The sequence below is a fragment of the Zalophus californianus genome, chromosome 1 (genome assembly GCF_009762305.2).
Source record: "Zalophus californianus isolate mZalCal1 chromosome 1, mZalCal1.pri.v2, whole genome shotgun sequence".
Classification (NCBI taxonomy): Eukaryota; Metazoa; Chordata; class Mammalia; order Carnivora; family Otariidae; genus Zalophus; species Zalophus californianus.
The window spans coordinates 104,702,664-104,730,614 of NC_045595.1; the positions used below are offsets into that span (position 1 = coordinate 104,702,664).

The following is a 27,951-nucleotide window of genomic DNA, read 5'->3' on the forward strand; positions in this document are numbered from 1 at the left end:
GGGTCAGAGGGAGAAGCAGACTCCCTGCTGAGCAGGGAGCCCGATGTGGGACTCGATCCTGGGACTCCAGGATCATGACCTAAGCCGAAGGCAGTTGCTTAACCAACTGAGCCACCCAGGCGCCCGCCAACATTATTTTTTAAGGCTTTTTAAATTTCATAATTGTGCATAAGGGACCATAAACATGTGCATACACATCTGCCTCATCCATCTGTCAGCTGGCCTTTGTCTGTCTCCATGTTTGCCTGCCTACCTACCCACCCACCCATAAATTTATTCTACTTAAAAAAATTACTTTTTTAAGGATTTTATTTGTGGGATGCCTCAGTCGGTTACACCTCTGCCTTGGGCTCAGGTCATGATCTCAGGGTCCTGGGACCGAGCCCCACATCGGGCTCCCGGCTCAGTGGGGAGTCTGCTTCTCCCTCTCCTTCTGCCCCTCCTCCCTACTCATTCTCTCTCTCTCTCATAAGATTTTATTTATTTATGAGAGAGAGGGAGCACAAGTTAGGGGGTGGAGGGTCAGAGGGAGAGGGAGAAGCAGACTCCCCACTGAGCAGGGAACCCAACACAGGGCTCGGTCCCAGGACCCTGAGATCATGACCTGAGCTGAAGGCACAGTCTTAACTGACTGAGCCACCCAGGCGCCTCTTAAAAAAATTTATTATTGAAGCATAGTTGACATGCAATGTTCTATTAGTATCAGATGTACAGCATAGTGATTTGATAATTCTATACATAACTCAGTGTTCACCATGATAAGTATAGTCCCCATTTGTGATGATACAGTGTTATTACAGTATTATTGACTATATTCCTAATGTTGTACTCTTATCTTTGCGACTTATAACTGGAAGTTTGTAGTCTGTTTAACCCCCTTCACCTGTTTCACCCATCACCACCCACACTTCCCCTCTGGCAACAACCAGTTCTCTGTATTTAAGAATCTGTGTTTTTGTTTGATTTGTTTTTTAGATTCTATATATAAGTGAAATCTTTTGATATTTGTCTCTCTGTCCACTTAACTTCACTCAGCATAATACCCGCTAGGTCCATCCATGTTGTCATGTGGCAAGATTTCATTCTTTTTTAATGGCTGAATAATATTATTTTGTGTGTATGTATGTTTGTGTGTGTTTCTTTGTACACATACATACCACATTTTTTTTATCCATTTGTCTCTTGATGGATACTTGGGTTGCTTCCATATCTTGGCAATTATAAATAATGCTGCAATAAACATAGGGGGCATGTTTCTTTTTGAATTAGTGTTTTTGCTTTCTTTAGGTGAATACCCAATAGTAGAATCACTGGATCATATGGCATTTCTATTTTTAATCTTTTAAGGAACCTCCACAGTGTTTTCCACAGTGGTCGTACCAATTAACATTCCCACCAAAAGTTCACGAGAGTTCCCCTTTCTCTAACATCCTAACCAGTACTTATTCTACTTTTTATTATGGAAACTTCCAAGCATATTTAAAAGTAGAGAGATGAGTATAATGAATCTGATCATTTAGTTTCAAAATTATCAACACATGGTCAGTTTTTTTTTTGACTGTCCACCCTTAAACCCCACCCCCTTCAACCTCTTTCTTTCCCACACCATGATTATTTTGAAGCAAGTCCCAGACATCCTGTCATTTCTACTGTAAATATCTGAGAGTATATCACTAGAAGATATTTTTACATATAAAAACGTACTATCGTTTTTTTGGGGGGAAGTATACATTAATTTAATATCAACACATATTTTAGTCTTCAGATTTTCCCAACTGTCTGAAATTCTTTTTTTTAAGTATTTGTTTGAAGCAGAATCTAAGTAATGCCCATACATTGCAATGGTTCTTTATGTCTTAAGTTTTTTTTTTTAAGTTTCTTTTAATTGAGGTGACTGTTGAGAGTGAAAAGAGTTACTTTTAATAATTACATTGGGACAACAGGCATAAACTCACCCAGGCAAATCAGGGCATATGCTGATGCTATTTTTAATCCGTAAATTTGCCATGTGTCTTTTTTTTTTCCCCTAGTCATTTATTTATTGAAGAAATTGGGTTATTCTGTAAAACGTACCCGAACTTTTCCGTTTGCATCCATGGGGTATTGAATTTTCCTTTGTTACTTATTTTTCCTATTAATTGCTAATAGTTCTAAAGGTTTGTTTGTTTTTTAAAGATTTTATTTATTTATTTGACAGAGACACAGCAAGAGAGTGAACACAAGCAGGGGGAGTGGGAGAGGGAGAAGCAGGCTTCCCGCTGAGCAGGGAGCCCGATGTGGGGCTCGATCCCAGGACCCTGGGATCATGACCTGAGTGGAAGGGAAACGCTTAACAACTGAGCCACCCAGGCACCCCTAGAGGTTTGTTTTAATTCAAGTGTGATTACAGGGCACGAAGCATAGGTAATGTAAGGATACTTTATATATGCTATTATGTATTTCCATCAGGAGACACATAGTATTTGGTTCTCTCTCTATGGTGAGCAATCATTGATGATAACTGCCTAGTTCCATTAGTTCTTTAGGGTTTGCAAATATCTAATTTTATAATTCCTTCTTCATTTATTAGCTAAGATGCTTCTATAAAAAGAACTTGCACCTTATCGATTATTTCATTACCTTGATATACAGTCTGTTTAAGAAAGCTAGGATAGGGGTGCCTGGCTGGCTTAGTTGGTGGAGCATGTGACTTTTGATCTCAGGGTTGTCAGTTTGAGCTCTATGTTGGGTGTAGAGATTATTTAAAAATAAAATCTTAAAAAGAGGGGTATCTGGGTGACTCAGTCGATTAAGTGTCCAACTTGATTTTGGCTCTGGTCACAATCTTATGGTCCTGGGATTGAGCCCTGCATCGGGCTCCACACTCAGTGGGGAGTCGGCTTGGGATTCTCTCTCTCCCTCTGCCTCTGCCCCTGCCCCTCGCTTCTGCATGTGTTCTCTCTCTCTCTCTCTCTCAAATAAAGAAATCTTAAAAAAAAAAAAAAAAGGATAAACAATTCCTTCCCTTCGTTTACTGTTTTTCAAAATGATTTGGTTCACTAGCATCTTCCAAAGATGATTTATGTATATGTTCAAAGTATCATAATGAACTCATGAGTTAAAACTCATTGAATATGCTTCAGCCCATTGTAGTTATCTTTTTTTATTACGTTATGTTAATCACCATACATTACATCATTAGTTTTTGATGTAGTGTTCCATGATTCATTGTTTGTGTATAACACCCAGAGGTCCATGCAGTACATGCCCTCTTTAATACCCATCACCAGGCTAACCCATCCCCGACCCCCTTCCCCTCTAGAACCCTCAGTTTGTTTCTCAGAGTCCATAGTCTCTCATGGTTCATCTCCCCCTGTGATGTCCCCCCTTCATTTTTCCCTTCCTGCTATCTTCTTTTTTTTTTTTTTTTAACATATAATGTATTATTTGTTTCAGAGGTACAGGTCTGTGATTCAACAGTCTTACACAATTCACAGCGCTCACCATAGCACATATACTCCCCAATGTCTATCACCCAGCCACCCCATCCCTGCCACCCCCACCACTCCAGCAACCCTGAGTTTGTTTCCTGAGATTAAGAATTCCTCATATCAGTAAGATCATATAATACATGTCTTTCTCTGATTGACTTATCTCACTCAGCAGTTATTATCTTTATTGATGTTCACATTTTCCCATTTCAAATTTCAAGTTTAATCCAAATTTCTTTTGATGTAAATCTGGAGCTTTTGATTGCCTCTTGTTTTCTGTATGACAAGATGTTCCAGGCCCATCTTGTTCTTTTCCTCCCCCTGACTTGGAACCTGTCGTTTTTTCAAGGAGCTCTGGCTCCTTTTAATTGGATATGGTGTTTAGACACTGAAGGGTGATCATTGCTCCTTGGTTTGTCATTATTTCTAGGGCTTTTCAGAGGATAAAACTAAGAAATATATATGCTTTTTGTTTTTTTATTTTTTGGTTTTTGTTTTACAGGGTAAGGCTTTCAGGTAGAATAATATGTTTTTTAAAGATACAAAAAATCATGAGTGCATACTATTGCTTCCAACCTAAATTCAGGACTGAAGGATTTTTACTGTACTTCATTGATCTTACATCTATATTTTATTTTTCTGTGCTCAGAGACACCAAAGTAATTGTTTTCTTTTTTAGTTCCACAATACACACATAACAGAACAATACCAACACTACTGCTGTTTAAAAAAAAAAATTATTTCTAAGGTATATCATAAGGATCTAAAAATCAAATTACCATGCTTTAAAGACATGTAAAATATTCTGTGTGCTGATGCTATCAGCTGGAAGCACAGACCTATTTGATTCATGTTGCTTTTAGATTTTAGGGATTGCTTTTTACCCCCATTGTGATTTTTGTTATTATATATAAACTTAAAGTCAAAATCAATAAAACACAGTATATATTCAGAGAAGTCCAGCTTCTACATATCATCTGCTCTGTCCATCCTGTTCCCATCCTAACCTTTTAAGTAACAGTTTTAAAATTTATTGGGGCACCTGGGTGGCTCTGTTGGTTAAGTGGCTGCCTTTGGCTCAGGTCATGATCCCAGACTCCTGGGATCGAGCCCCATATCAGGCTCCCTGCTCAGTAGGGAGTCTGCTTCTTCTTCTCCCTCTGCCCCTCCCCCTGCTTGTGCTCTCTCTCTCTCTCTCTCTCTCTGTCTCTGTCAAATAAATAAAATCTTTAAAAAAAAATAAAGTTTATTCATTTTGAACTCATGACCTGAGATCAAGAGTTGCATGCTCTTCCAACTGAGCCAGCCAGGCACCTCTTAAGTAACAATTTTTAAAAAGTTTTTAGTTTATTCTTGAATTCTTTAAAATTATAATCAAATACCTATCTCTTGTCCCTTATCTTTCACCCTCAATACATAAAGACCATACCATATACTTCCTCCCTCCCACCCCCACTTAACAGTATATCCTGGTGATCACATAGGAGTAGATACATTCTTCATTCCTTTTTAACAGCTGCATAGAACTCCATTTTGTAGATGGGCCACTATTTAATCAGTCAGATCCTCTGCTGATGGACATTAGAATTGTTTGCATTCTTTCGCTGTAACAAATAGTGTTATAGTGAATAACCTTATGTAGAAGTCTTTTTATGCTTTTGCTAGTATACCTTTGGATTTCTAAAAGTGGGATTGCTAGGTCAGAGGTTAAATGTATTGTATTTTTTCTAGATACTATAAATTCCCATCCATAAGGGTTGTGCCAGCGATACACGATGTCTCTTTTCCCACAGCCTCATCAACAAAGTATGTTAGAATTTTCAGTTTTTACTAGATAGTGGAGGAATGGTTTCCTGTTGTAGTTTCAGTATGTATTTTCTTTATATGAGCAAATTGAGCATCTTTTCTTATATATAGAGCTTTTCTTTGAACTATTTATCTTTAGCTCATTTTTCCTATAGCTTGTTGGTAATTTTCTTTTTAGAAGCTCTTTATTTATAAGGTATGTTAACCATTTGTTTGTGATATATTACAAGCACTTTCTAATACTTTGTCATTTTAATTTTACTTTATTCTTTATTTTTATTTTTATTTATTTAATGAAGCTCCACACCCAGTGGGGAGCCCAGTGTGGAGCTTGAACTCAGAACCCTGAGATCAAGAACTGAGCTGAGATCAAGCATCAGACGCTCAACCAACTGAGTCACCCAGGCACCCCTTGTGTTATTTTTTTAAATGCAAATATGTTAATCTTTTCCAGTGGGCTGCTGGTCTTGAGTCTTAGGAAAGTTTCCCCTGCTTCTAGGTTACGGAAGAATTTACCCACATTTCATACTTGTATGGTTTCATTTTTAACATTAAATTTGTCTTATTTGTAATTTATCCTATTTAAAGCTTGAGAAATGGAACCAATTATATCTTTTGTCAAATAACCATCCAGGTATCCCAACACTACTACTTCAGATGTTTGTACCTTCATCCAATTTAGATGTTGCCATATTTCCATACATAACTGAATTTTCTTTATCTTTTGCCCACCAATACCACTCTGTTTTGTGTTATGGGGTTTTATCATACGCACTAGTATCTGATAGGGCGAGCCTTTCCCCACGCCCACTCCTCTCTTTCAGGTTTTCGTAGCCATTCTTGTGTGCTTGTTCTTTCAAACAAACATTTGTACAGCTTTATTGAGACATATTTTATGTACTATAAAATTTACCAATTTTAAAGTATACAATTCAGTGATTTTAGTATATTTACAGAGTTGTGCAGCCATCATCACATTCTAATTTTAGAATTTTCCAACACCCCAAATAGAAACCATATATATATATATTTGCAGTCATTTCCCAGAGGGATTGGGAAGTTAGATTATTGTTATAAAGTTTAGGCCTAGACACCTGGTTTGAAATTAGCCTGGGAACTCCTACAAAGGAGAATAAGACACTATTTCCTGAGTTACTTAGGACTCTGCTTCGATGGACAAATCTTAGCTGCAGAGCTCATGGAGTATACTGTGCGGAGGGGTGGACGTGGAGGTAGTGTGGTAAAATACACTATTTCAGTATCTCCTTCAGATACAGATTCACCTCGGGTTAGGACATGAGGGAGAAGTCTGTAGGCTCAGCTCTGGGAGCCTAGACAGACAGAGGAAATAGAAATAAAGCTGGAGGACTGACTGATTGTCTGTTGTAGTTCCCTGCCCTGGATCATTACTATCACCACCCTCCACCATTAGCAATTTGCTTACGAAGTGGCAGTGTCTTGAATGTGCATTGAACTCTTGCTTTAAGATGCTTAAAACCTTCTATCAGTTGTAGACCCTTAAAAAATTCTCACAGTACATCTTGATAGTAAACTAAAATGGTTTGAGGTATAGCAGGCAATCATTAATAGGACGTAAAAAACACGAGATTTAGAACCCAGTTCTGTGAATCCTAACACAGTGCTTACAAGAAAATTTTGGAATTGATTCATTTCTGTGGTTACACATATGTAGGATGTTTTCAATAAAGTCTTTTAATTTCTAGTTCCCTGAGTCTTCCTGCTTTGTTCATTTAGCTCCTTCTCACCCGGCAGTTCTGTTCATTTCTGAGCAACCCTTTGGCTTGTCTCATAGGACAGGGTTTATTTGTTTATCTCCTCCATGCCACATGTACATTAGAAAGTTGTTAACATAAAAGGAGCAGAAGAAAACCAATGTAAGAGATGTAAAGTTTGCTGTTGCTGAAATATTTAGATTCTATAATGGGTTGAATTTAGGTATGCAGTAGTCTGGCTTCTAACCCCTGACAATGTTAATTTATAGCATGTTGGTAGGAGTCGGGTAGGGAGGTTGCAGAAGGTTAGCATCGTACGGAAAGGTTCTTCTGCTTAAAAGGGCACCACTGTTACTATCTCAGCAGTGGCTCAGATGGTTTCAGATTTGTGCCAAGTGTAGGGACATTACTTCCAGACCTGGCCTCATGCTGGAGGATATGGCATCAAATACAGCAGCCCAGCCCTGCTGCTTTTCTCTTTTTACCCTGATAGATCAGTCATTTTAGTATTTTATGTAAAGCTACAAAAACGCATGCAAATCTTTTGTCATCCCCTGTTCTGCTGGAAAGTGATTGAAATAAAAAGCTACTTTTATTCTAGCATTCTCAGCAGTTTTGGGAAAATATTTTACTTATTTGGGGGGAAATTCCTTGCATTATCTTTTTTATTTGTTTTTGTATTTGGTAAAGCTTGATAGAGCCCCCTACATATGAATATAATAAATAATAGCATGAAGACTTAAAAATTGCTTAATTTGATTTCATGTTATTTTTCTTAAGTCCTATGGTGTCCTAAACATCTCTGTGTGGGGGAAGGAATTGACCAGTTTTTATTTCGCTTTTATTGAGAATTTTTGTTTTGCATTTAACCCTTGTGTTATGAAGTAGCAGGCTTCACTGCCTAAAAATCACCCAGCAGTGGGTTACAATGTAGTGTTACTGGCACCATACTAGTCGGTAGCACAAGAGTACAATGGAGAAAGCAGTCCTATTACCATTATACAGGCCCTTCCCCACACTGAAGATATTTTCTAATGCAGGATTTTGCAGCCATGTAAAATTTGCTCACACAACAAAAATAGTGCGCCAGTTCTTTCTTTTTTTTAAGATTTTATTTATTAGAGAGACAGCATGATCAGGGTGAGGGGAAGAGGGACATGCAGACTCCCTGCTGAGCAGGGAGCCCCATGCGGGGTTCAGTCCCAAGACCCCCAGATCATGACCTGAGCCAAGGGCAGACACTTAGCCGACTGAGCTACCCAGGTGCCCCAGTAGCGTGCCTGTTCTGATCACAGTTTCATTTCCCGAGTCCCTGTCAATTTTTGTAATAGTAATTCCACCATAAGTAATAACATGGTTAATAACAAGGGGGAACAAGGCAGGTAGAATTCTCCATCCCTTCCCTACAACATACACCTTTTTTTTTTTTCTTAAGCTTTTTCCAGTCAAGCAATCGGGAGGGTGGAGAATAGGGAGGAAGCTACAATTCTTATTAATTCCTTTACCAGTTTTGTATTCCATATCTCACAGATGAATATAGAGTACAGGGGCTATGTCCATTGTACCTAGTATAAGAAGTTCATGTAAAGCATATAGGGAGGAGGGAGGCTATTTTTGTTAATAGTGGCTTCAGAGCTTTACCACAGGAGGAACCAATGAATAGGATAAATATGGACATTGGGGTGGGGGTTTTTGTTGACATAGTACCCAAGATACTACAATTGTTTGAATGCTGATTTTGCATGTAAAATATGCAGAATTTTGCCCAGGTTACTAAATTCAATAAGTAACATGTTTCCAGGATGGACACAGTAAGTATTGATTGGCTGATTTCCTGTACCCAGTCTAAAAGCTTCTTTAATTATATGGGCAAGTTATTTTGGCAAATATGTAGAAGAAACAAAGATGGAGAAAGTATCTCTTAAATTTTTATAAATCGTGTATTAGAAGATGAGATGTGTATAGTGGATTGAATTGTAATGTCTAAATGCCTTTTAAACAATGTTTTTGTTTTTAATTAACATTATAATTTGGCAACTCTTAGTATTTCTCAATTACTAATTTTTGTTTTCTTCTAGGGGCCACATTATCTTAGTTCCAGAATTTAGTCTTCCTCTGGAATACTATCTAATCCCCTTCCTTATCATAGTGGGCATCTGTCTCATCTTGATAGTCATTTTCATGGTAGGTAAATTAATGTTAAATGTATTTTTAAAAATAGTATGGATGGTTCTAAAAAACATTGTATTGAGTGAGAGGAGTCTTACATAAAGGGGTACATACTGTATGAGTCCATTTATATGATTGGGTCTAGAAAAGGTGAGGATAATCTGGGTAGAAAAATCAGAATAGTGATTGCTTCTGGAGGGCTAAGAAGGGGGTAAGGGATTTACTGAGAAGGGTATGAGGGAACTTTCTGGGGCTAAGTCATGTTCTGTATCTTGAGAGAGGTTGCACAAATGTCTGTACACTTAAATTCTTTGCATATCATTGTATATAAATTTTACCTAAGAAAAAAAATACTGTAAAAGAAATACTAAGCTCTAACTAATGATACATATACTAAAGTATTTGGGGAGTATATACTGACTATCTGCAACTTACTTTGAAGTGCATTGAAAAAAAAATGAAGAGAAGGCGGTGTTTTGATGGGTAAATAGAGGGATGGAAAGATAGGTATAAAAAGTGTAATACAATGTTAATTGTAGAATCTAGGTGGTGGGTATATGGGTATTATAAAATTTCTTCAATTCTTCTCTGTATTTGAAAATTTTCATATCAATGTAAATAAAGAATAGCATGAATGCTTGAGGTTAAGGGTGATGACACATTATCTATAAAACAGTGGTTACCAAAGTATGGTCCCAGGACTCTTTTTTTGGGGGGGGGGGTCCCAGGACTCTTAATGGGTCTGTAAAGTCAGAATTATTTTCATAATAATACTAAGATATTATTTGCCTTTTATCACCCTCATTCTCTTAGGGTTTAAAGTGGAAGTTTTTAAAAGCTACATGGTTTGTGATACAAAAACAAATTGAAGGCAGAAGCAGATAAGAGAAAACCTCTGTATTAAGATAGATACTAAAAGAGAATCATAACCATATAAAACAATCCCTGTATTCTCACTTTATTTTTTATAAAGGATATTTGTAATAACATTCAATGAGTTTATTATTATATGGACATTATAGATTAATTTGGAGAGTAAAAGCCATCTTTGAAATGTTCAGTCTTTCTATGATGCTGTGGTATTTCTTTTATTTAGATCTTTTATATCCATCAGTTTAATAACTTTTTTTCTGTAAACATTTTGCATGTCTTTTGTTAGACTTTTTTTTTTAAGATTTTATTTATTTAGGGGCACCTGGGTAGCTCAGTTGTTAAGCGTCTGCCTTCATCTCAGGTCATGATCCCAGGGTCCTGGGATCGAGCCCCGCATCCTGCTCCCTGCTCGGCGGGAAGCCTGCTTCTCCCTCTCCCACTCCCCTTGCTTGTGTTCCTGCTCTCGCTATCTCTCTCTCTGTCAAATAAATAAATAAAATCTTTAAAAAAATTTATTTATTTATTAGCACAAGCAGGCGGGAGGGGGTAGAGGGAGAAGCAGATTCCTTGCTGAGCAGGGAGCTCTATGCAGGACTTGATCCTAGGACCCTGGGATCATGACCTGAGCTGAAGGCAGACGCTTAATCGACTGAGCCACCCAGGCGCCCCTTTTGTTAGACTTTTGAAATTGCATTTTTGAAGTGGTTATTATTAGGATACAAGAAGATTATTGAGTTTTTTAAAAACAAACTTTTAATTTTTGAATAATGTTAAGATTTACAGAAAAATTGCAAAAAAGAGCATTCTTGTACATTCCTCATCTAGTTTCCCTCATTTTACATTACCCTGCTCCACTTGTCAAAACTAAGAAACTTGGTACATTACTAGTAAATAAACTCTAGACTTTGTATAGATTTCATTAGTTTTTCCATTAATACTCTCTTTCTTTTCCAGGATCCAAAATAGGGCACCACATTTTATTTAGTTAGCATGTCTTCCCAGGCTCCTCTGTTCTCTGACAGTCTTGTCAGTTTCAGTCTCTCTCTGTTTTTCATAACCTTGACAGTCTTGGGGAGTCTTGGGCAGGTATCCTGTGGAATGACCCTCAATCTGATGCTTTTCTTATGATTACACTGGGTTATAGGTTTTTTTTGGGGAGGAGGTAATAAGTTTTTAAAAACAGAGGTGAAGTGCCCTTCTTCTTATGTCAAGGTGTACATGGTATCTGCATAACATCACTAATGGTATTAACATTCATTCCTTGGTTAAGCCAGGTTTTCCCCCTTTATTATAAAGTTAATAATTTTCTCATTTTCTATTCTATTCTTACTTCGGAAGTGAGGCACTTGTATAGCACACCCTAAAGGTGGGGAGGGGCAGACAATATCTGGAGTGGGGAGTAGGAGAGAGTATCTACTATATACATTATTTGGAATTCTTTTGTAAGAAAGATGTGCCTCTTCTTGGCATTTATTTATTTCTTCAATCATTTATTTATATTAATATGTACTCCTGTATATTTATTTTATTCTTTGGGTTATAATCCAATACCATGTTACTTGTTTATCTTGTTCAAATTTTGAACTTTGGCCATGGAGAGCTCTGTCAGGATGGGTCATGTGTCCCTTTGATTTGATCCGTCCTTTAGTTTTTCTAAGCACTTCCTTAGTATCTGGTACTATAAGAAGCTTCAGACTCATATTTTTCTTGCCCCAGCCCTAGAATTAGACATTTCTTCAAGGAGCCCTCATTTCTTTTATTGAAGAGTTATATTTAGAAACCAAGATTTGGACACTGGACTTCATTTTTATATATTAATCTTGTATCTACAAACTTGCTGAATTCTACTCCAGTAATTTGAATTTATTGATTCCCTGAGGTTTTCAGTATAGAGCAAAGAGTAATAGAAAGAGTAACAAAAAAATACCCTTGGCAGAGTAGGAGTAGATGTAAATACCCTTATATCAGTAAAGATTATTGACTAAAAACTGAAAATGAACATCATTAAATGGTTAACTTATTAGGAGACTTCCCTTGAAAGTCAGAAACAACAAAAAAAGGCTACTTATTGTTGAACCTCCTATTTAACAGTATGCTGTCTTTTCTGATAAATTGAGAGGAAAAAAACTGTATAAGGATTAGAAATAAACCAAAATTTTCTTTTTCCTTATTTAATGATGAATGGGTGCTGAATTATATGTCTTTTATCTTTTGTAATGATCATTGTTTTTTTTCTCTTTTACTCTCTTTTATGTTGGATTACATTATTTTGTAAAGTTTAAAAATCCTTGTATTTGATTATAATATATAAATTTTAGCTTTGTATTTTGGATTACTCTAGATTTCTAATATGGATCAGTTAGTTCTATACTTGTACAGATGCAAAAATCCTAAATAAAATATTAGCATTTTGAATGTCCAGGTAAGGGAAAGTTTTAGTATTATGGGGCCAGAATAATCTTTTTTTTTTTAATGGAATTATTTTGTTTTGTTTTTTAGGGAGGGAGAGAGAGAGAGGGTGAGGGAGAGAGAGAAGAGGGGGAGAGGGAAAGGGAGAAAGAGAATCTTAAGCCAACTCCATACTCAGCAGGGCTCGATCTCACAACCCTGAGATCATGACCTGAGCCGAAATCAAAAGTTGGATTCTTAACCTACTGAGCCACCTAGGCACCTCCAGAATAATCTTGACGTCAAAACTGGACAATCCCATGAGCACATGGAGCAGCCACTGTAGAAAACAGTATGGCAAGTCCTCAAAAAATTAAATTATTATATCCAGCAACTCCACTTTGGGTCATACCCAAAAGATTTGAAAACAGAGAGTTGGACAGATACTTGTACACCTTTGTTCGTAATAGCATTATTTGCAATACCCAAAGGTGGAAGCAACCAAATTGTCCATCAGTGGATGAACAAAATGGGTTTTCAGATAAACAAAATGTGGTATAGACATACAATGGAATGTTAGCTTCAAAAACAACGGGATTTCTGATACATGTACAATGTAGATGAACCTTAAAGACATGCTAACTGAAATAAGCTGGCCACAAAAGAACAAATACTGTATAGTTCTATTTATATGGGGTACCTAGAGTAGTCAGATTTCAGAGACAGAAAGTAGATTGGTAGTTGCCAGGGGTTGTAGGGAGGGGAGGGTGGGGAATTATTTAATGAATACAGGGTTTCAGTTTTGCAAGATGGAAAGAGGTTTATGGATGGATGGCGGTGATGGTAGCACAGTAATGTGAACGTACTTAATGCCACAGAACCATACACTTAAAAATGGTTAAGATAGTAAGTTTAATGTTACGTGTATTTTGCCATATGGTTGACTCTTGAGCGACATGGATTTGAACTGCATGGGTCCACTTATAGCAGTTACAAATAAATAACTAGACAAGATAAAACTAGCCCCATAAAACTAATAACCCTTATTTTCTGTTTTCTAAAACAGCTTTTGATAAAGTTGGGATTATATATTACTTTTTGGTGAAGGTTGTTTACAAAATCATCTAGGCCTGTTGACTTTTTTCATAGTTACCTGGACATTCAGGTGGTTGTCTACTTTTTCTACTACCACGCCCAGCGCGGAGCCTGATGTAGGGCTCGATCTCACAACCCTGAGATCATGACCTGAGCCGAAATCAAGAGTCAGACGCTTACCCGACTGAGCCACCCAGGATCCCCCTAAATTATATTTCTAAGAAATTGTCTATTTTATCTGTTTTCAAGTATAGTGGAATCAAGTGCTACTCACATAACAATTTAAAGAGAATTTTTTTTAAAGAGAATTTCTACTGTATGTGAAATGAGTTCTCTTTATTCATATTTGTCCATGCCTTTCACAGTGTTATCAGAAGTTTATCTGTTTTGTCTTTCAAAGAAGTAGACCTTGAGGGTTTTCTCTTCTTCCTTTCACTCAACAAATATTTATTTTGCATCTATGATGCACTGCTGTGGGGTCCGAAGATTCATCAGTGAACCAAACTGGTAAAAATGCCTGATGTAAAGCAGCTTAGATTCCAGTGGAAGTTAAATTCTAGTCTTCACTTTCTTTTATTTCTGTCTCCTGAATTTTTGTTTTTTTTTTCCCATTAGTTTCAGAGGTAGAATTTAGTGATTCATCAGTTGCATATAAGGCCTAGTGCTCATTACAAGTGCCCTCCTTAATGCCCATCACCCAATTATCCCTTCCACCTACCCCCTTCCCTCCAGCGACCCTCATTTTGTTTCCTGGAGTTCAGCGTCTCTTACGGTTTGCCTCCCGCTCAATTTTCATTTTATTTTACTTTTCCTTCCCTTCCGCTATATTCATCTGTTTTGTTTCTTAAGTTCCACATATGAGTGAAAATCCTACGGTATTTGTCTTTCTCTGACTTATTTCACTTAGCGTAATACCCTCTAGTTCCATCTATGTTGTTGCAAATGACAAGATTTCATTCTTATTGATGGCTGAGTAATATTCCTGTGTGTGTGCACGCACGCATGCACGTGTACACACACACACACACACACACACACACCACATCTTCTTTATCCATTCATCTCTCGATGGACATCTGTGCTCTTTCCATATTTTGGCTGTTGTGGACATTGCTGCTATAGACATTGGGGTTCATGTGCCCCTTCATATTGTTGTTTTATCCTGTGAATAAAAACCTAATAGTGCAGTTGTTGGGGTCATATTTTCAACTTTTTGAGGAACCTCCACACTGTTTTCCAGAGTGGCTGTATCAGCTTGCATTCCCACCAACAGTGTAGGAGGGTTCCCCTTTCTCCGCATCCCCGCCAACATCTGTTGTTTCCTGACTTGTTAATTTTAGCCATTCTGACTGGTGTGAGGTGGTATCTCATTGAGGTTTTGATTTGTATTTCTCTGATGGTCAAGTAATGTTGTACAATTTTTTGTGTATGGTGTAAGAAAGTAGTCCAGTTTCATTCTTGTGTATGTGGCTGTCCACTTTTCCCAACACAATTTGTTCATGAATGTCTGCTCTTAGCATAATTTTCTTTCTTCTATTTGTTTGGATAAGATTGCTTTTCTTTTTCTAGCCTGTTCAGCTGAATGCTTATTAATATTTTTCTTTCTGGTATACTCATTTAGGTTATAAATTTCTGTTTAACAATTACTTTAGCTGCAACTCATAGCTTTTGATAAGGAATATTTGGATTTTAATTTGGTTTACATTAAAATTTTTTTTTGTTATATAGGATGTTTCTTTACCACTCTTGATGTTTCCATCAAGAAGGGAGAATTCAATTACTATAACTCCTAGCCCTTCCTTACCCTTTCACTCATTTGGTCTTAGGAGAGAGGAGGTATCTTATCTGTGTGGTGTATTTGGAAAGAATCAACCTAGGGCATGTTTTGCTCAGCTCCACCTTTCTCTTGGGATTAACCTATCTCCACCTCATCCAGGACTAATTCTGCAGTTCTGGGACTGGGTGAAGGGAAGGCCTGTCCCATTCTAGAGTTGTTTTGTTTGTATCTGGGTGGGTAAGGTAATCTAATTCTATAGTTCAGTAAAAAAGTTGTATTTCTTTCTCCGCTGTGTTGGGTACTCCACCTGCCTCTGTCTGCCAGTTCATGATCTTATTTCTCATGATCGTATTTCTCCATTATCATATATCCACTATGATTTCTTCTGTGATGTCTGGACTATTTTAATAAAGTTTTAAATTTCCAAAATATATATATTTTTTCCATATCTTTTTTTTCTATTGATTTCTAATTCAATTTTATTGTGGTCAGAAGACACTGTATGTTAATAGATTCTTTGGTGATTTCCAAAGACTTGCTTTGTGGCTAAATTTTGTGAACATCCACCACATATGTGAAAAGAATTATGGAGTGCAAAGTTCTAGGTATGTACATCAGTTTGCACTTGTGCAACTGTTTCGTATAGTCTTTTTTAAAAAAATATTTTTAAAACCGCTTTATCAAGATAGAATTCACATAACATAAAAATCGACCCATGAAAAGTATGTAATTCAGTGGTCTTTAGTATAGTCACAGAATTGTGCAATCATCACAGTTCTCTATAGTTTTTGTACTCTTGTGTTTTCTAAAACAATACTAGGCAATAGAACAATACTGTGAAGCCACATTTATTGTAATTTAAATTTTTTGGTAGCCAAATTAAAAAGATAAAAAGTAACAGGTGAAATTAATTTAAATACTAAATTTAACCTAATAAATCTAAAATGTATTTCAACATTCAGTTAAGACAAATAACTGTAAAATATATTTTACATTTATTTTTTACTAAGTATTTACAATCTGGTGTATACTTTATACTTTTACAGCAAATCTCAAATAATAACTAGCCACATTTCAAGTGCCTAGTGGCTGTCATATTGGGCAGCATAGGTTTGTAGTCTTTAATTTTTTTCTCTGCTTCAACTATAAATTACTGAGCTTGTGAATGCCCATAATTTTGTCGTTTTTCTGGGATTTTTTTTTAAATCATTGTCATGACGACCTCCTAATGATGATTTTTGTCTTAAATTCTGTTTTACTTGATACATCAGTTTTTCTTTTGCTTGTATTGCCGTGGTATATCTTTATTCCTTTATTTTTTACCTTTATATTTTTCTTAATGTGTCATTAAGTTTTAATTTTTTGTCTTGTAAATAGCATATGGTTGGAATTTTTTCTTTATCCAATATGATGTACTCTTCAAAAAAAAGAAACCTGGTGAATTTAATCTACTTATATTTTTGTGATTATACATATATTTGGAATAATTTCTATTGCTTACTTTTTATTATTTTTCTTCTTTGCAGATTTGGATTACTCAACTCTCTCTGTCTCAGTCTATCTCCTACTGCTTTAAAAACTTAAATTATAGGGTTATTCTTCTAGTGGTTACTATTCAGTTTTTTAATAATCACTTTTGAGGTATAATTAACATAAACTGCACATATATAAATTTGGTAAGTTTGGAGACACACACACACACGCTTACCTTTGAAATCACTACCACAATCAAGATACTGAAATATCAGTCAACTCAAAAAACTTCCTCAAGCTTCTTAACCATCCCTCCCTCTCACCCCTTCACATCCTCATCCTTTTCCCACCCCCCCATCCCAACATAGACCTGCTTTTGGTCATTATATATTGGCATTTTTTTCAGCTTTATACACATGGACTCATATACTATGTACTTTTCTGTGTCTGCCTTCTTTTTCTCAGGATGTTTATTTTGAGATTCATATATTTTATTGAGTATATTGATTCATTTTTTTTTAACCCAGTTGTATTTGATTATATAAATATATCACAGTTTATCCATTTACCTGTTGATAGACATTTGAGTTGTTTCTGGTTTTTGGATATTACAAATAAAGCTGACATGGACATTTGTGTACAAGTTGCTATATGAATTGGTACTTTCATTTCCATTGTGTAACTATAAGTAGAAGTGGGATGATTGAGTCATATGGTAAATGTGTGTTTAAAGTTATAAAAAAAAGCCATCAGCATTCTCAAGTGGTTATACCAGTAGCATATCACAGTGCCAGTTCCTCTACATCCTGGCCAACACTTGATATAGTTAGTCTTTTTTTTTTTTTCAAGATTTTTATTTTATTTTATTTATTTGACAGAGAGAGACAGCGAGAGAGGGAACACAAGCAGGGGGAGTGGGAGAGGGAGAAGCAGGCTTCCCGTGGAGCAGAGAGCCCAATGCGGGGCTCGATCCCAGGACCCTGGGACCATGATCTGAGTCGAAGGCAGACACTTAATGACTGAGCCACCCAGGCGCCCCATAGTTAGTCTTTTTAATTTTTTAATTTTAGTCATTTTCATAGGTGTATAGTGGCATTTGTGATTTGAATTGTCATTTGTCATTGACTAATTATGTTGAGTATCTCTTCCAGTGCTTATTTTCCATGCAGCTGTCTTCTGTGATGAAGTGTTTATTCAGATATTTTGTCCATTTTTTTTCTATTGGTTTGCTTTTTTTTTCATTGTTTTGAGTTCTTCATAAATTCTGGATACAAATCTCTTATCAAATATGCAATTTGCAAATCTTTTCTCTCAGTCTGTGGTTTGTCTTTTATTTTTTAAGTGTCTTTTGAGGACAGAAGTCCTTAACATTGATACAGTCAAATTTATCAAAATTTTCTTTTTATGGATGTCACTTTGGGCATTTGGCTCTGGCCCTGTAGACTTCCTTTTCATTCTTGCAAGCAGAGTCACTTATATTTGAAAATATTTTGCATATTTTATCCAGCATTTCTGAGTATTCATAGTACAGGTGTTTTGTAGTACTTCGATTCAGTTTGCTGCTTACAACTGAAAGTGCAGTGACTAATAAATGTATGTTTGCAAACTTTATTAGTTTGTAACTTATAGGAATTTCAGCTCTGCCTTCCTCTTGATCCAGTGGAGTCTTTGTAACCTGTGGTCTATCATTTATATTTGCAAACAAATAGTTCTATGTTATTTATAATGTTTCTGTTAGAATAGATAAAAGATAACTTAGGGGGCACCTGGGTGGCTCAGATGGTTAAGCGTCTGCCTTCAGCTCAGGTCATGATCCCAGGGTCCTGGGATCGAGTCCCACATCGGGCTCCCTGCTCCTTGGGAGCCTGCTTCTCCCTCTGCCTCTCTCTCTCTCTCTCTCTCTCTGACTCTCATGAATAAATAAATAAAAAACATTTAAAAACATACTAAAATAAAAAAAATTAACCTTAAAAAAAAGATAACTTAGGTCAATGATTAAAAATTCAAAGGATAATTTGAGGTAAACTATTCACTTATGTAATTAGTGCTTCAATTAATGATATTGCAATTGGGGTTTAATTGAATTGATTTACAGCAGCTATCCAGAAACATGTCTATTATTTTAATGGCCATTTTCTGTTTGCATGTTTAATATCTGATTTGTTTTTCTTTATTTTTAGATTACAAAATTCGTCCAGGACAGACATAGAGCTAGAAGAAACAGACTTCGTAAAGATCAACTTAAGAAACTCCCCGTACATAAATTCAAAAAAGGTAAGTGAATATTTTTATTTTCTAAATAATCACTATTAGTTTATTTAAGAATACCAGGTGACCTTACGCTAATACTGCCTTCTGAGTCTTTGCCATATACTATGCCTGTTACTCCATTAATAGTGAGTGAATGTGAAAGATGGTCTTTTGCTGTGGTGTATGCTGGTGAAGGCAAGAAAGGGGGTAAATGGTCTGCAGAGAATTTACAAACAATAATGAATCTGACCAAAATGCTTTTTATTATCACCATACACCAGCAGTTCTGAACCTAAATTGATAAAATACTTCTGTGTGTTAATATGATCCACTCCCACTAACCCTCCTTCCACTCTCTCTCCCACCATACACTACTGTATTAACATTGCATTAACTAAATATGTAGCTAATAGTGTTGCACTAACTAAAAACACATGTGGCTATTATGTGTCAATATATTTTAAATGTATCATCTCATTTAATTTTGCTATTTCTATGAAATGGGTACTTAATGGGCATTATGGATGAGGAAAGAGGATCAGAGAGGCAAAAAACTTTAATGTCACACAGCCAGTCCTGACAGAGTTGGGGAGGGGTCTAATAATCTAGTCAATATAATTTCTCCTACCTATGCTTTAGTACATGCTTATTAAATCCTTTTGGCTAGTAGCCCCAGACTGTTCAATTCCATATACCAGTAAAAGTGTTCTGTTTTTTAGTTCAGAGAAAAATGCATAGAGAGGAGAAATGGTGAAGGCATTAAAATTTAGTTCTACCAAAACTTTATTTTGCAAGTAATAAAGTGTTTTAAAAACTTTCCATTTACAATGACCGTTATTTTATTAAAAATATAACATTAACAAAAAATAGGAAAAGCCACGTGTTAAAAGGAATAAACAGAGACATTTATAAAAATGTAGTGCACTGTCCTCATTCAGTGTGGAGTAAGAAAAATTATTCATAGGCCAGAAGTGGTTTGGGGATTGGCTTTAGGAATCACGTTTATTTTTATGCTTCCTAAACCCAGAAAAGAAAAGGTTTATATTGTCCTAGGCATGCATAGTTGGTTTTTCATCTGAGTAAGATGAGTAGTCATTATAGGATTTTGAGCAGAGGAAAGGTAATATGTAAATTAAATGTTAAAAGGGTCTTTCTGCTGCTACGTTAAGAATAGGGTGTAGAGGGTCAAAGGTATAAACAGACCAGATAAGAGGCCATTGCAATAATCCAAGTGAGATATGAATGTGGCTTGGACTGAGTGGTAACAGTGGAGGAGGTGAAGAAATCTTAAATTCTGGATATATTTGGAAGATGGAATATACTGGATTTATTAATTGTCTAGATGGGGGGAGAGAAAACAAGGATGACGCCAGAGTTTTTGGTCTTAGCAACAGGGTGGCATTGCCTTAAATAGAGATAAGGATGGTTAATAAGTGGAGCAGGTTTTGGGGGGAAAACTGGGGAAATTAGTTTTGGACATGTGGAATTTCAGATGTCTAGTAGACATTATAAATAAGTCGAGTTTAAGAGAAGGATCTGAACTGGAGGTGTTGTATAAAGATGTATTTAAATCATGAGTCTGAATGACAGAACCAAGAGAATGAGTATAGGTGGATGGAAGAATACCAAAGACATACCGGGATATTCCAACATTAAGTAAGGAAGAAGAGGAATCAGCCAGCAGTGGAGATGGAGCAGGAATGACTGGTTTATATATAAGGGGAAAATCAGAAGAGAGTGCTTTACCAAAAACCAAAGTGATGCAAATGTATCAAAGAGCAAGGAGTGATACAACCTGTGTCACATGCTCCTCATAAATAAGGAAGATGAGAGCCGACAGTTGACCATAAGAAGTTATTGATTATCTTGATGAGCAGTTTTGACCAGCCAAAAACCCGAGATTGTGGTGGGTTTAGGAGAGAATGGAAGGAAAAGGACCAGAGACAGTAACTGCAGACAATTTTTTAAGAAATTTAACCAGAAGCGGAAGAAATGTGGTAGCAGTTGGTGGAGAAGTTGGGTTAAGAAATAATTGCACGTGGGCGCCTGGGTGGCTCAGTTGGTTAAGCAACTGCCTTCGGCTCAGGTCATGATCCTGGAGTCCCGGGATTGAGTCCCACATTGGGCTTCCTGCTCAGCAGGGAGTCTGCTTCTCCCTCTGACCCTCTTCCCTCTCGTGCTTTCTATGTCTCATTCTCTCTCTGAAATAAATAAATAAAATCTTTAAAAAAAAAGAAATAATAGCACGTTTACTGAAGGAAATTGATGATATGGGTGACAGATGGGAGAGTTGCTGTAATACTGTCTTTGAGAAGGCAAGAAGGAGTGGGATCTGGTGCACAAATAGGTGGACTGGCCTTAGGATGGTAGCAGGGAGAGTTCAGCTTTGAGGGAAGGTAGAATATGTGGGTGCAAAATTCTGGGACACGGGTTATTTATGGTGGTAAGTCTGTGGAAGTTGTCTTTACTTCCATTTTTCTCATTGAAGTAGGAAACAGTAGTTAACTGAAGATGAGAATGGGAGAGGAGATGCTAGAGGTTTCACAACAGAAAGGTATAAAATATTTCTAGGAGAGTTAGTGGGCAGATGTATGATTACCTGGCAGCCCGAACCTCCCTTTAGGGTTCATGGTTATGAACCAGTCAACATAACTATGTTTTTTTCTAGCTGTATTCATCTGTGTGGACTGGTGTTTTATCCTTACCATCCCTTTTTTTTTTTTTAATGTGAAGTATAACATGTATACAAAAAGTATCCAAGATCCATATTTCTGGAACCATCCAGTTCAAGAAATAGAACAGTACTGGTGCCCCAGAAACTGCACCCTTCTGGATCATAATACATTCCTCACTGGAAGTATTCAGCCAGGCTTATGATAATCATTTCACTGTCTTTGTATTAGGTTTTACCACCTATGTATTCATTCCAAAACAGTATGATTGAATTTTTCCTGTTTTTGAATTGCATTTTTTTTTAAAGTTTTTATTTTAATCACCAGGGGTTCATCATGACAAGTGTACTTCTTAATTCCCATCACCTATTTCACCCATCTCCCCACCAACCTCCCCTCTGGTTAACCCTCTGTTTGTTCTCTATAGTGAAGAGTCTGTTTCTTGGTCTGCCTTTCTCTCTTTTTTCCCCCTTTGCTCGTTTGTTTCTTAAATTCCACATATGAGTGAGATCATATGGTATTTGTCTTTTTCTGACTTCTTTTGCTTAGCATTATACTCTCTAGCTCCATCTCTGTTGTTGCAAGTGGCAAGATTTCATTCTTTTTTATGGCTGAACACTATTTCATTGTATATATACACCACATTTTCTTTATCCATTCATCAGTTGATGGACACTTGAGCAGCTTCCATATATCTTGGCTATTTTTTCTTTTTAAAGGTTTTATTTACTTATTTGACAGAGACACAGTGAAGAGAGGGAACACAAGTAGGGGGAGTGGGAAAGGGAGAAGCAGGCTTCCTGCCGAGCAGGGAGCCTGATGCGGGGCTCTATCCCAGGACCCTGGGATCATGACCCGAGCCAAAGGCAGACACTTAACAACTGAGCCACCCAGGCGCCCCATTGGCTATTGTAAATAATGCTGCTATAAACATTGGGGTGCATGTATCCCTTTGAATTAGTGTTTTTGTATTCTTTGGGTTAATACCCAGTAGTGTGAATGCTGGATTGTAGGGTAGTTCTATTTTTAACTTTTTGAGGAACCTCCATATTGTTTTCCAGAGTGGCTGCACCAGTTTGCAGTCGCACCAATAGTGCAAGAGGCTTCCTTTTTCTCCACATCCTCCCCAACACCTTTGTTTCTTGTTGTTGATTTTAACCATTCTGAGAGGTGTGAGATGATGTCTCATTGTAGTTTTGACTTGGATTTCTCTGATGATAAGTAATGTTGAACATTTTTCATATATCTGTTGGTCATCTGTTTATCTTTTTTGGAAATGTCTGTTCATGTCTTCTGCCCATTTTTAATTGGATTATTTGTTTTTTGGACATTGAGGGTTTTTTTGGATTTGTTGTTTTTCTTTTTCTTTTTTAGTTGGCATTTTTTATAAGTTCTTTATATTCTTTGGATATTAACCCTTTATTGAATATGCCATTTGCAAATATCTTCTCCTATTCAGTAGGTTGCCTTTTAGTTTTGTTGATTGTTTCCCTCACTGTGCAGAAGCTTTTTTTTTTGATATAGCACAGTAGTTTATTTTTGCTTTTGTTTCCCTTGCCTCGGGAGACGTATCTAGAAAAATATTTCTGTAGCCAATGTCAGAGAAATTACTGCCTGTGTTCTCTTCTAGGATTTTTATGGTTTCAGGTCTTACATTTAGATCCTTAATCCAATTTGAGTTTATTTTTGTGTATGATGTAAGAAAGTGACCCAATTTCATTCTTTTGCATGTGGCTGTCCAGTTTTCCCAACACCATTTGTTGAAGAGACTGTCTTTTTCTCATTGCATATTTTTGACTCCTTTGTCAAAGATTAATTGACCATATAATCATGGTTTTATTTCTGGGTTTATTTCCATTCTATTCTGTTGATCTGTGTGTCTGTTTTTGTGCCAGTACCATACCGTTTTGATTACTACAGCTTTGTACTATATCTTGAAAAATTCAGGATTATTATACCTCCAGGTTTCTTCTTCTTTTTCACGATTCCTTTGGCTATTTTGGGTCTTTTGTGGTTCCATACAAATTTTAGGATTGTTTGTTCTAGTTCTGTGAAAAGTGCTGTTGGTATTTTGGTAGGGATTGCATTAAATTCATAGATTGCTTTGGTGGTATGGACATTGTAACAATATTTGTTCTTCCAATCCATGAGCATGGAATATCTTGCCATTTCTTTGTGTCATCTTCAGTTTCTTTTATCGATGTTTTATAGTTTTCAGAGTACAGGTCTTTCTCCTCCTGGGTTAAAATTATTCCTAGGTATTTTATTTTGGGTACAATTATAAATGGGATTATTTTCTTAATTTCTCTTTCTACAGCTTCATTATTAGTATATAGAAATGCAGTGGATTTCTGTATATTGATTTTGTATCTTGCAACTTTACTGAATTCATTTATTCTAGTAGATTTTTGGTGGAGTCTTTAGGGTTCTCTGTATAATAGTATCATGTCTTCTGCAAATAGTGAAAGTTTTACTTCTTCCTTACCAATTTGGATGCCTTTTATTTCTTTTTGTTATCTGATTGCTGTGGCTAGGACTTCCAGTACAACGTTGAATTAAAGTGGTGAGAGGACATCCTTCTTCTGTTCCTTACCTTAGGAGAAAAGCTCTCAGTTTTTCCGTGTTGTGTATGACATTAGTTGTGAGTTTTTCATATATGGCCTTTATTATGTTGGTGTATGTTCCCTCTAAACCTACTTTCTTGAGGGTTTTTCTCATGAATGGATGTTGTATTTTGTCATGCTTTTTTTGCACTTATTGAAATCATCATATGATTTTTATCCTTTTATTGACAGATCAAGTTGACTGATCTGTGAATATTGAGCCACCCTTGCATCCCGGGAATAAATCCCACTTATTCGTGGTGAATGATTTTTTTTTAATGTGTAGTTGGATTTGTTTTGCTAATATTTTTGTTGAGGATTTTAACATGTGTTCATCAGAGACACTGTCCTGTAGTTCTCTTTTTTGTGGCGTCCTTATCTGGTTTTGGTATCAGGATAATTCTGGTCTCAGAATGAATTTAGAAGCTTTCCTTCCTCTTCTACTTTTGGAATAATTTGAGAAGAATAGGTATTAACTGTTCTTAAAATGTTTCATAGGGGGCCTGGGTGGTGCAGTCGATTAAGTGGCCAATTCTTGGTTTTGGCTCAGGTTGTGATCTCAGGGTCATGAGATGGAGCCCTGTGGTTGACTCTGAGCTCAGTGCGGAATCTCTCTGAGACTTTCTCCCTCTGCCCCTCCCTGCTTCAAATAAATAAATCTTAAAAATAAAATGAAATAAAATGTTTCATATAATTCACCTGTGAAGCCATCTGGTCCTGGACTTTTGCTTGTTGGGAGTTTTTTGATTACTAATTCAATTCCATTCCTGGTAATCGCTTTGTTCACATTTTCTATTTCTTCCTGATTTTGGAAGGGTATATGTTTCTAGGAATTTATCCATTTCGTCTAGGTTGTCCAAATTGTATATTCTCTTATAGTCCTTTGTATTTCTGTGGTGTTAGTTGTTATTTCTCCTCTATCATCTCTGATTTTGAGTTCTCTCTCTTGTCTGGCTAAAAGTTTATCAATTTTGTTGATTTTCTCAAAGAACCAGCTCCTGGTTTCATTGATCTGTTCTATTGTGTTTTTTTTTTAGTTTCTATGTCCTTTATTTCTGCTCTAATCTTTATAATTTTCTTCCTTCTGCTGGTTTTGAGTTTTGTTTATTCTTTTTCTAGCTCCTGTAGGCTTAAAGTTAGATTGTTTGAGATTTTTCTTGCTTCTTGAGTTAAACCTATATTGCTTTACACTTACCTCTCATAACAGCTTTTGCTGCATCACAAAGATTTTGGACCACTGTGTTTTCATTTCACTTGTCTTCATGTATTTTTATTTCTTCTCTGATTCTTGGTTGACCCATTCATTGTTTAGTAGCATGTTATTTAACCTCCATGTATTTGTGCTCTTTCCAGATTTTTTCTTCTGGTTGCTTTATAGTTTTATATTGTTGTGGTCAGAAAAGATGCACAGGGTAAGACTTCAATCTTTTTGAATTTATTGAGACTTGGTTTCTGGCCTAATATGTGATCTATTCTGGAGAATGTTCCGTGTGTACTTGAAAAGAATGTGTACTCTGATGTTTTAGGATGGGATATTCTGAATATATCTGTTAAATCCATATGGTCCAATGTGTCATTCAAAGCCACTGTTCCCCCCCTTTTTTTATTTTAATCTGTTTGGGTGGTCTAGCCATTCATATAAGTGGGGTGTTAAAGTCCCTGTTATTGTATTACTATAGATTAGTTCCTTTATGTTATTAGCTGCTTTATGTATTTGGGTGCTCCCATATTGGATGCGTAACTATTTACAATTGTTATATCTTCTTGTTGGATTGTTCCCTTTATAATTATATAGTGTCCTTCTTTGTCCCTTGTTACAGTCTTTGTTTTAAAGTCTATTTTGTCTAAGTATTGTTACCCTGGCTATTTTTTACTTCCGTTTTCATGGTAAATGCTTTTCCATCCTTTTACTTTCAATCTACATGTGTCTTTAGGTCTGAAATGAGTCTCTTGTAGACAGCAGATAGATGAGTTTTGCTTTTCATCCATTCTGTCACCCTGTGTCTTTTGGATTGGAGTGTTTAGTCCATTTATATTTGAAGTAATTATTGATAGGTATGTACTTATGTACTCATTGCCACTTTGTTACGTGTTTTATGGTTTTGTAGTTCTCTATTCCTTTTTGTTCTTTTCTCTCACAGTTTGCTGGTTTAGTGATATACTTGGATTCCTTTATTTTTTGCATATTACTGATTTTTGATTTGTGGTTATCATGAGTTTTGTATATAACATCTTTTGCATATAGCAGTCTATATTACATTGATGATGCTTAAGTTTCAACCCATTCTTTACTCCTCTCCCCCTTCTGTACTCCTATACCTTTTTTAGGTATATGGTGTCAAACTTTACATCCTTTTATTTTGTGAATCTCCTGACTGATTTTTATAGATAATTTTACTGCTTTTGTGTTTCCTACTTTTCTCACTCCTGCCTATGGTCTTTCCTTTCCACTCAAAGAGTTCCCTTTAACATTTCTTGTAGCACTGGTTTAATGGTGATGCATTCCTTTAACTTGTGTTTATCTGGGAAATTCTTATCTCTCCTATTCTGAATGGATAGCCTTGCTGGATAGAGTATTCTTGGCTGGAGTTTGTTTTTGTTTTTGTTTTTTCTTTCAGCCCTTTGAATATATCATGCCATTCTCTTCTGGCCTACAAAGTTTCTGCTGGAAAATCTGTTGATAGCCTTATTGGGTTTCCCTTGTTTATAACTGTTTTCTCTTGCTGCTTTTAAAATTCTCATTATCTGTACATTTTACCATTTTATTACTATTTGTCTTGGTGTGGACCTCCTTAGGTTGATTTTGTTGGGGGCTTTCTTTGCTTCTTGGATCTGGATTTCTATTTCCTTCCTGGATTGGGGAAATTTTCAGCTAGTATTTTTTTTTTTTTTAAGATTTTATTTATTTGACAGAGAACACGCACAAGCAGAGGGAGTGGCAGGCAGAGGGAGAGGGAGAAGCAGGTTCCCAGGGAGCCCAATGGGGGGCTCAGTCCCAGAACCCTCGGATCATGACCTGAGCTGAAGGCAGATGCTTAATCAACTGAGCCACCCAGGCGCCCTCAGCTAGTATTTCCTCAAATAAGTTATCTTCCTCCTTTTCTCTCTATTCTCTTTCTAGGATCCCTATTAAGCAAATTGATGGTGTCACTGAATTCCTTAAGTCTTATTTTCAGTTTTTATTATTTTTTTTCTCTCTCTCTTCTTCACCTTGATTGCTTGCCATTAATCTATCTTCCAGGTCACTGATCCATTTTTCTGCTTCCTGTAGTCTACTATTTATTCCCTCTAATGTATTTTTAATTTCAGTTATTGAGTTCTTCATCTCTTATTGGTTCATTTCTATTTTCTGTCTTTGTTGAGAGTCTCACAGAGGTCCTCTACTCTTTTCTCAAGTCCCATGAGTATTTTTATGACCATTACTTTAAATTCTCTAGCAGGCATATTACCTATCTCTGTTTTGTTTGCTTTGATTTTGTCCTTTTACTGGGGACATATTCCCCTGTCGCCTCATTTTGTCTATCTCTGTGTCTGTTTCTCTGTGTTAGGAATGTCGGCTGTGTCTCCTGCTCTTGGAAATAGTGGCCTTATGAAGAAGAGGTTCTATAGTGCCCTGCAGTGCATTATCTCCTGCTCACCAGA

General features: G+C 36.4%; 1 protein-coding gene across 8 annotated transcripts in view; it reads left to right on the forward strand.

The window, feature by feature from the left end:
- The window catches only part of RNF13 (ring finger protein 13), a 155,818-nt gene that overhangs the window by 95,884 nt on the left and 31,983 nt on the right, over positions 1-27,951 (forward strand). For all 8 annotated transcript variants that reach the window (XM_027587708.2, XM_027587714.2, XM_027587710.2 and 5 more), the window contains 2 exons: positions 9,088-9,193; positions 18,965-19,058. In XM_027587708.2, the coding sequence (XP_027443509.1) occupies positions 9,088-9,193; positions 18,965-19,058 (200 nt within the window). The remainder of the gene's footprint in view (positions 1-9,087; positions 9,194-18,964; positions 19,059-27,951) is intronic.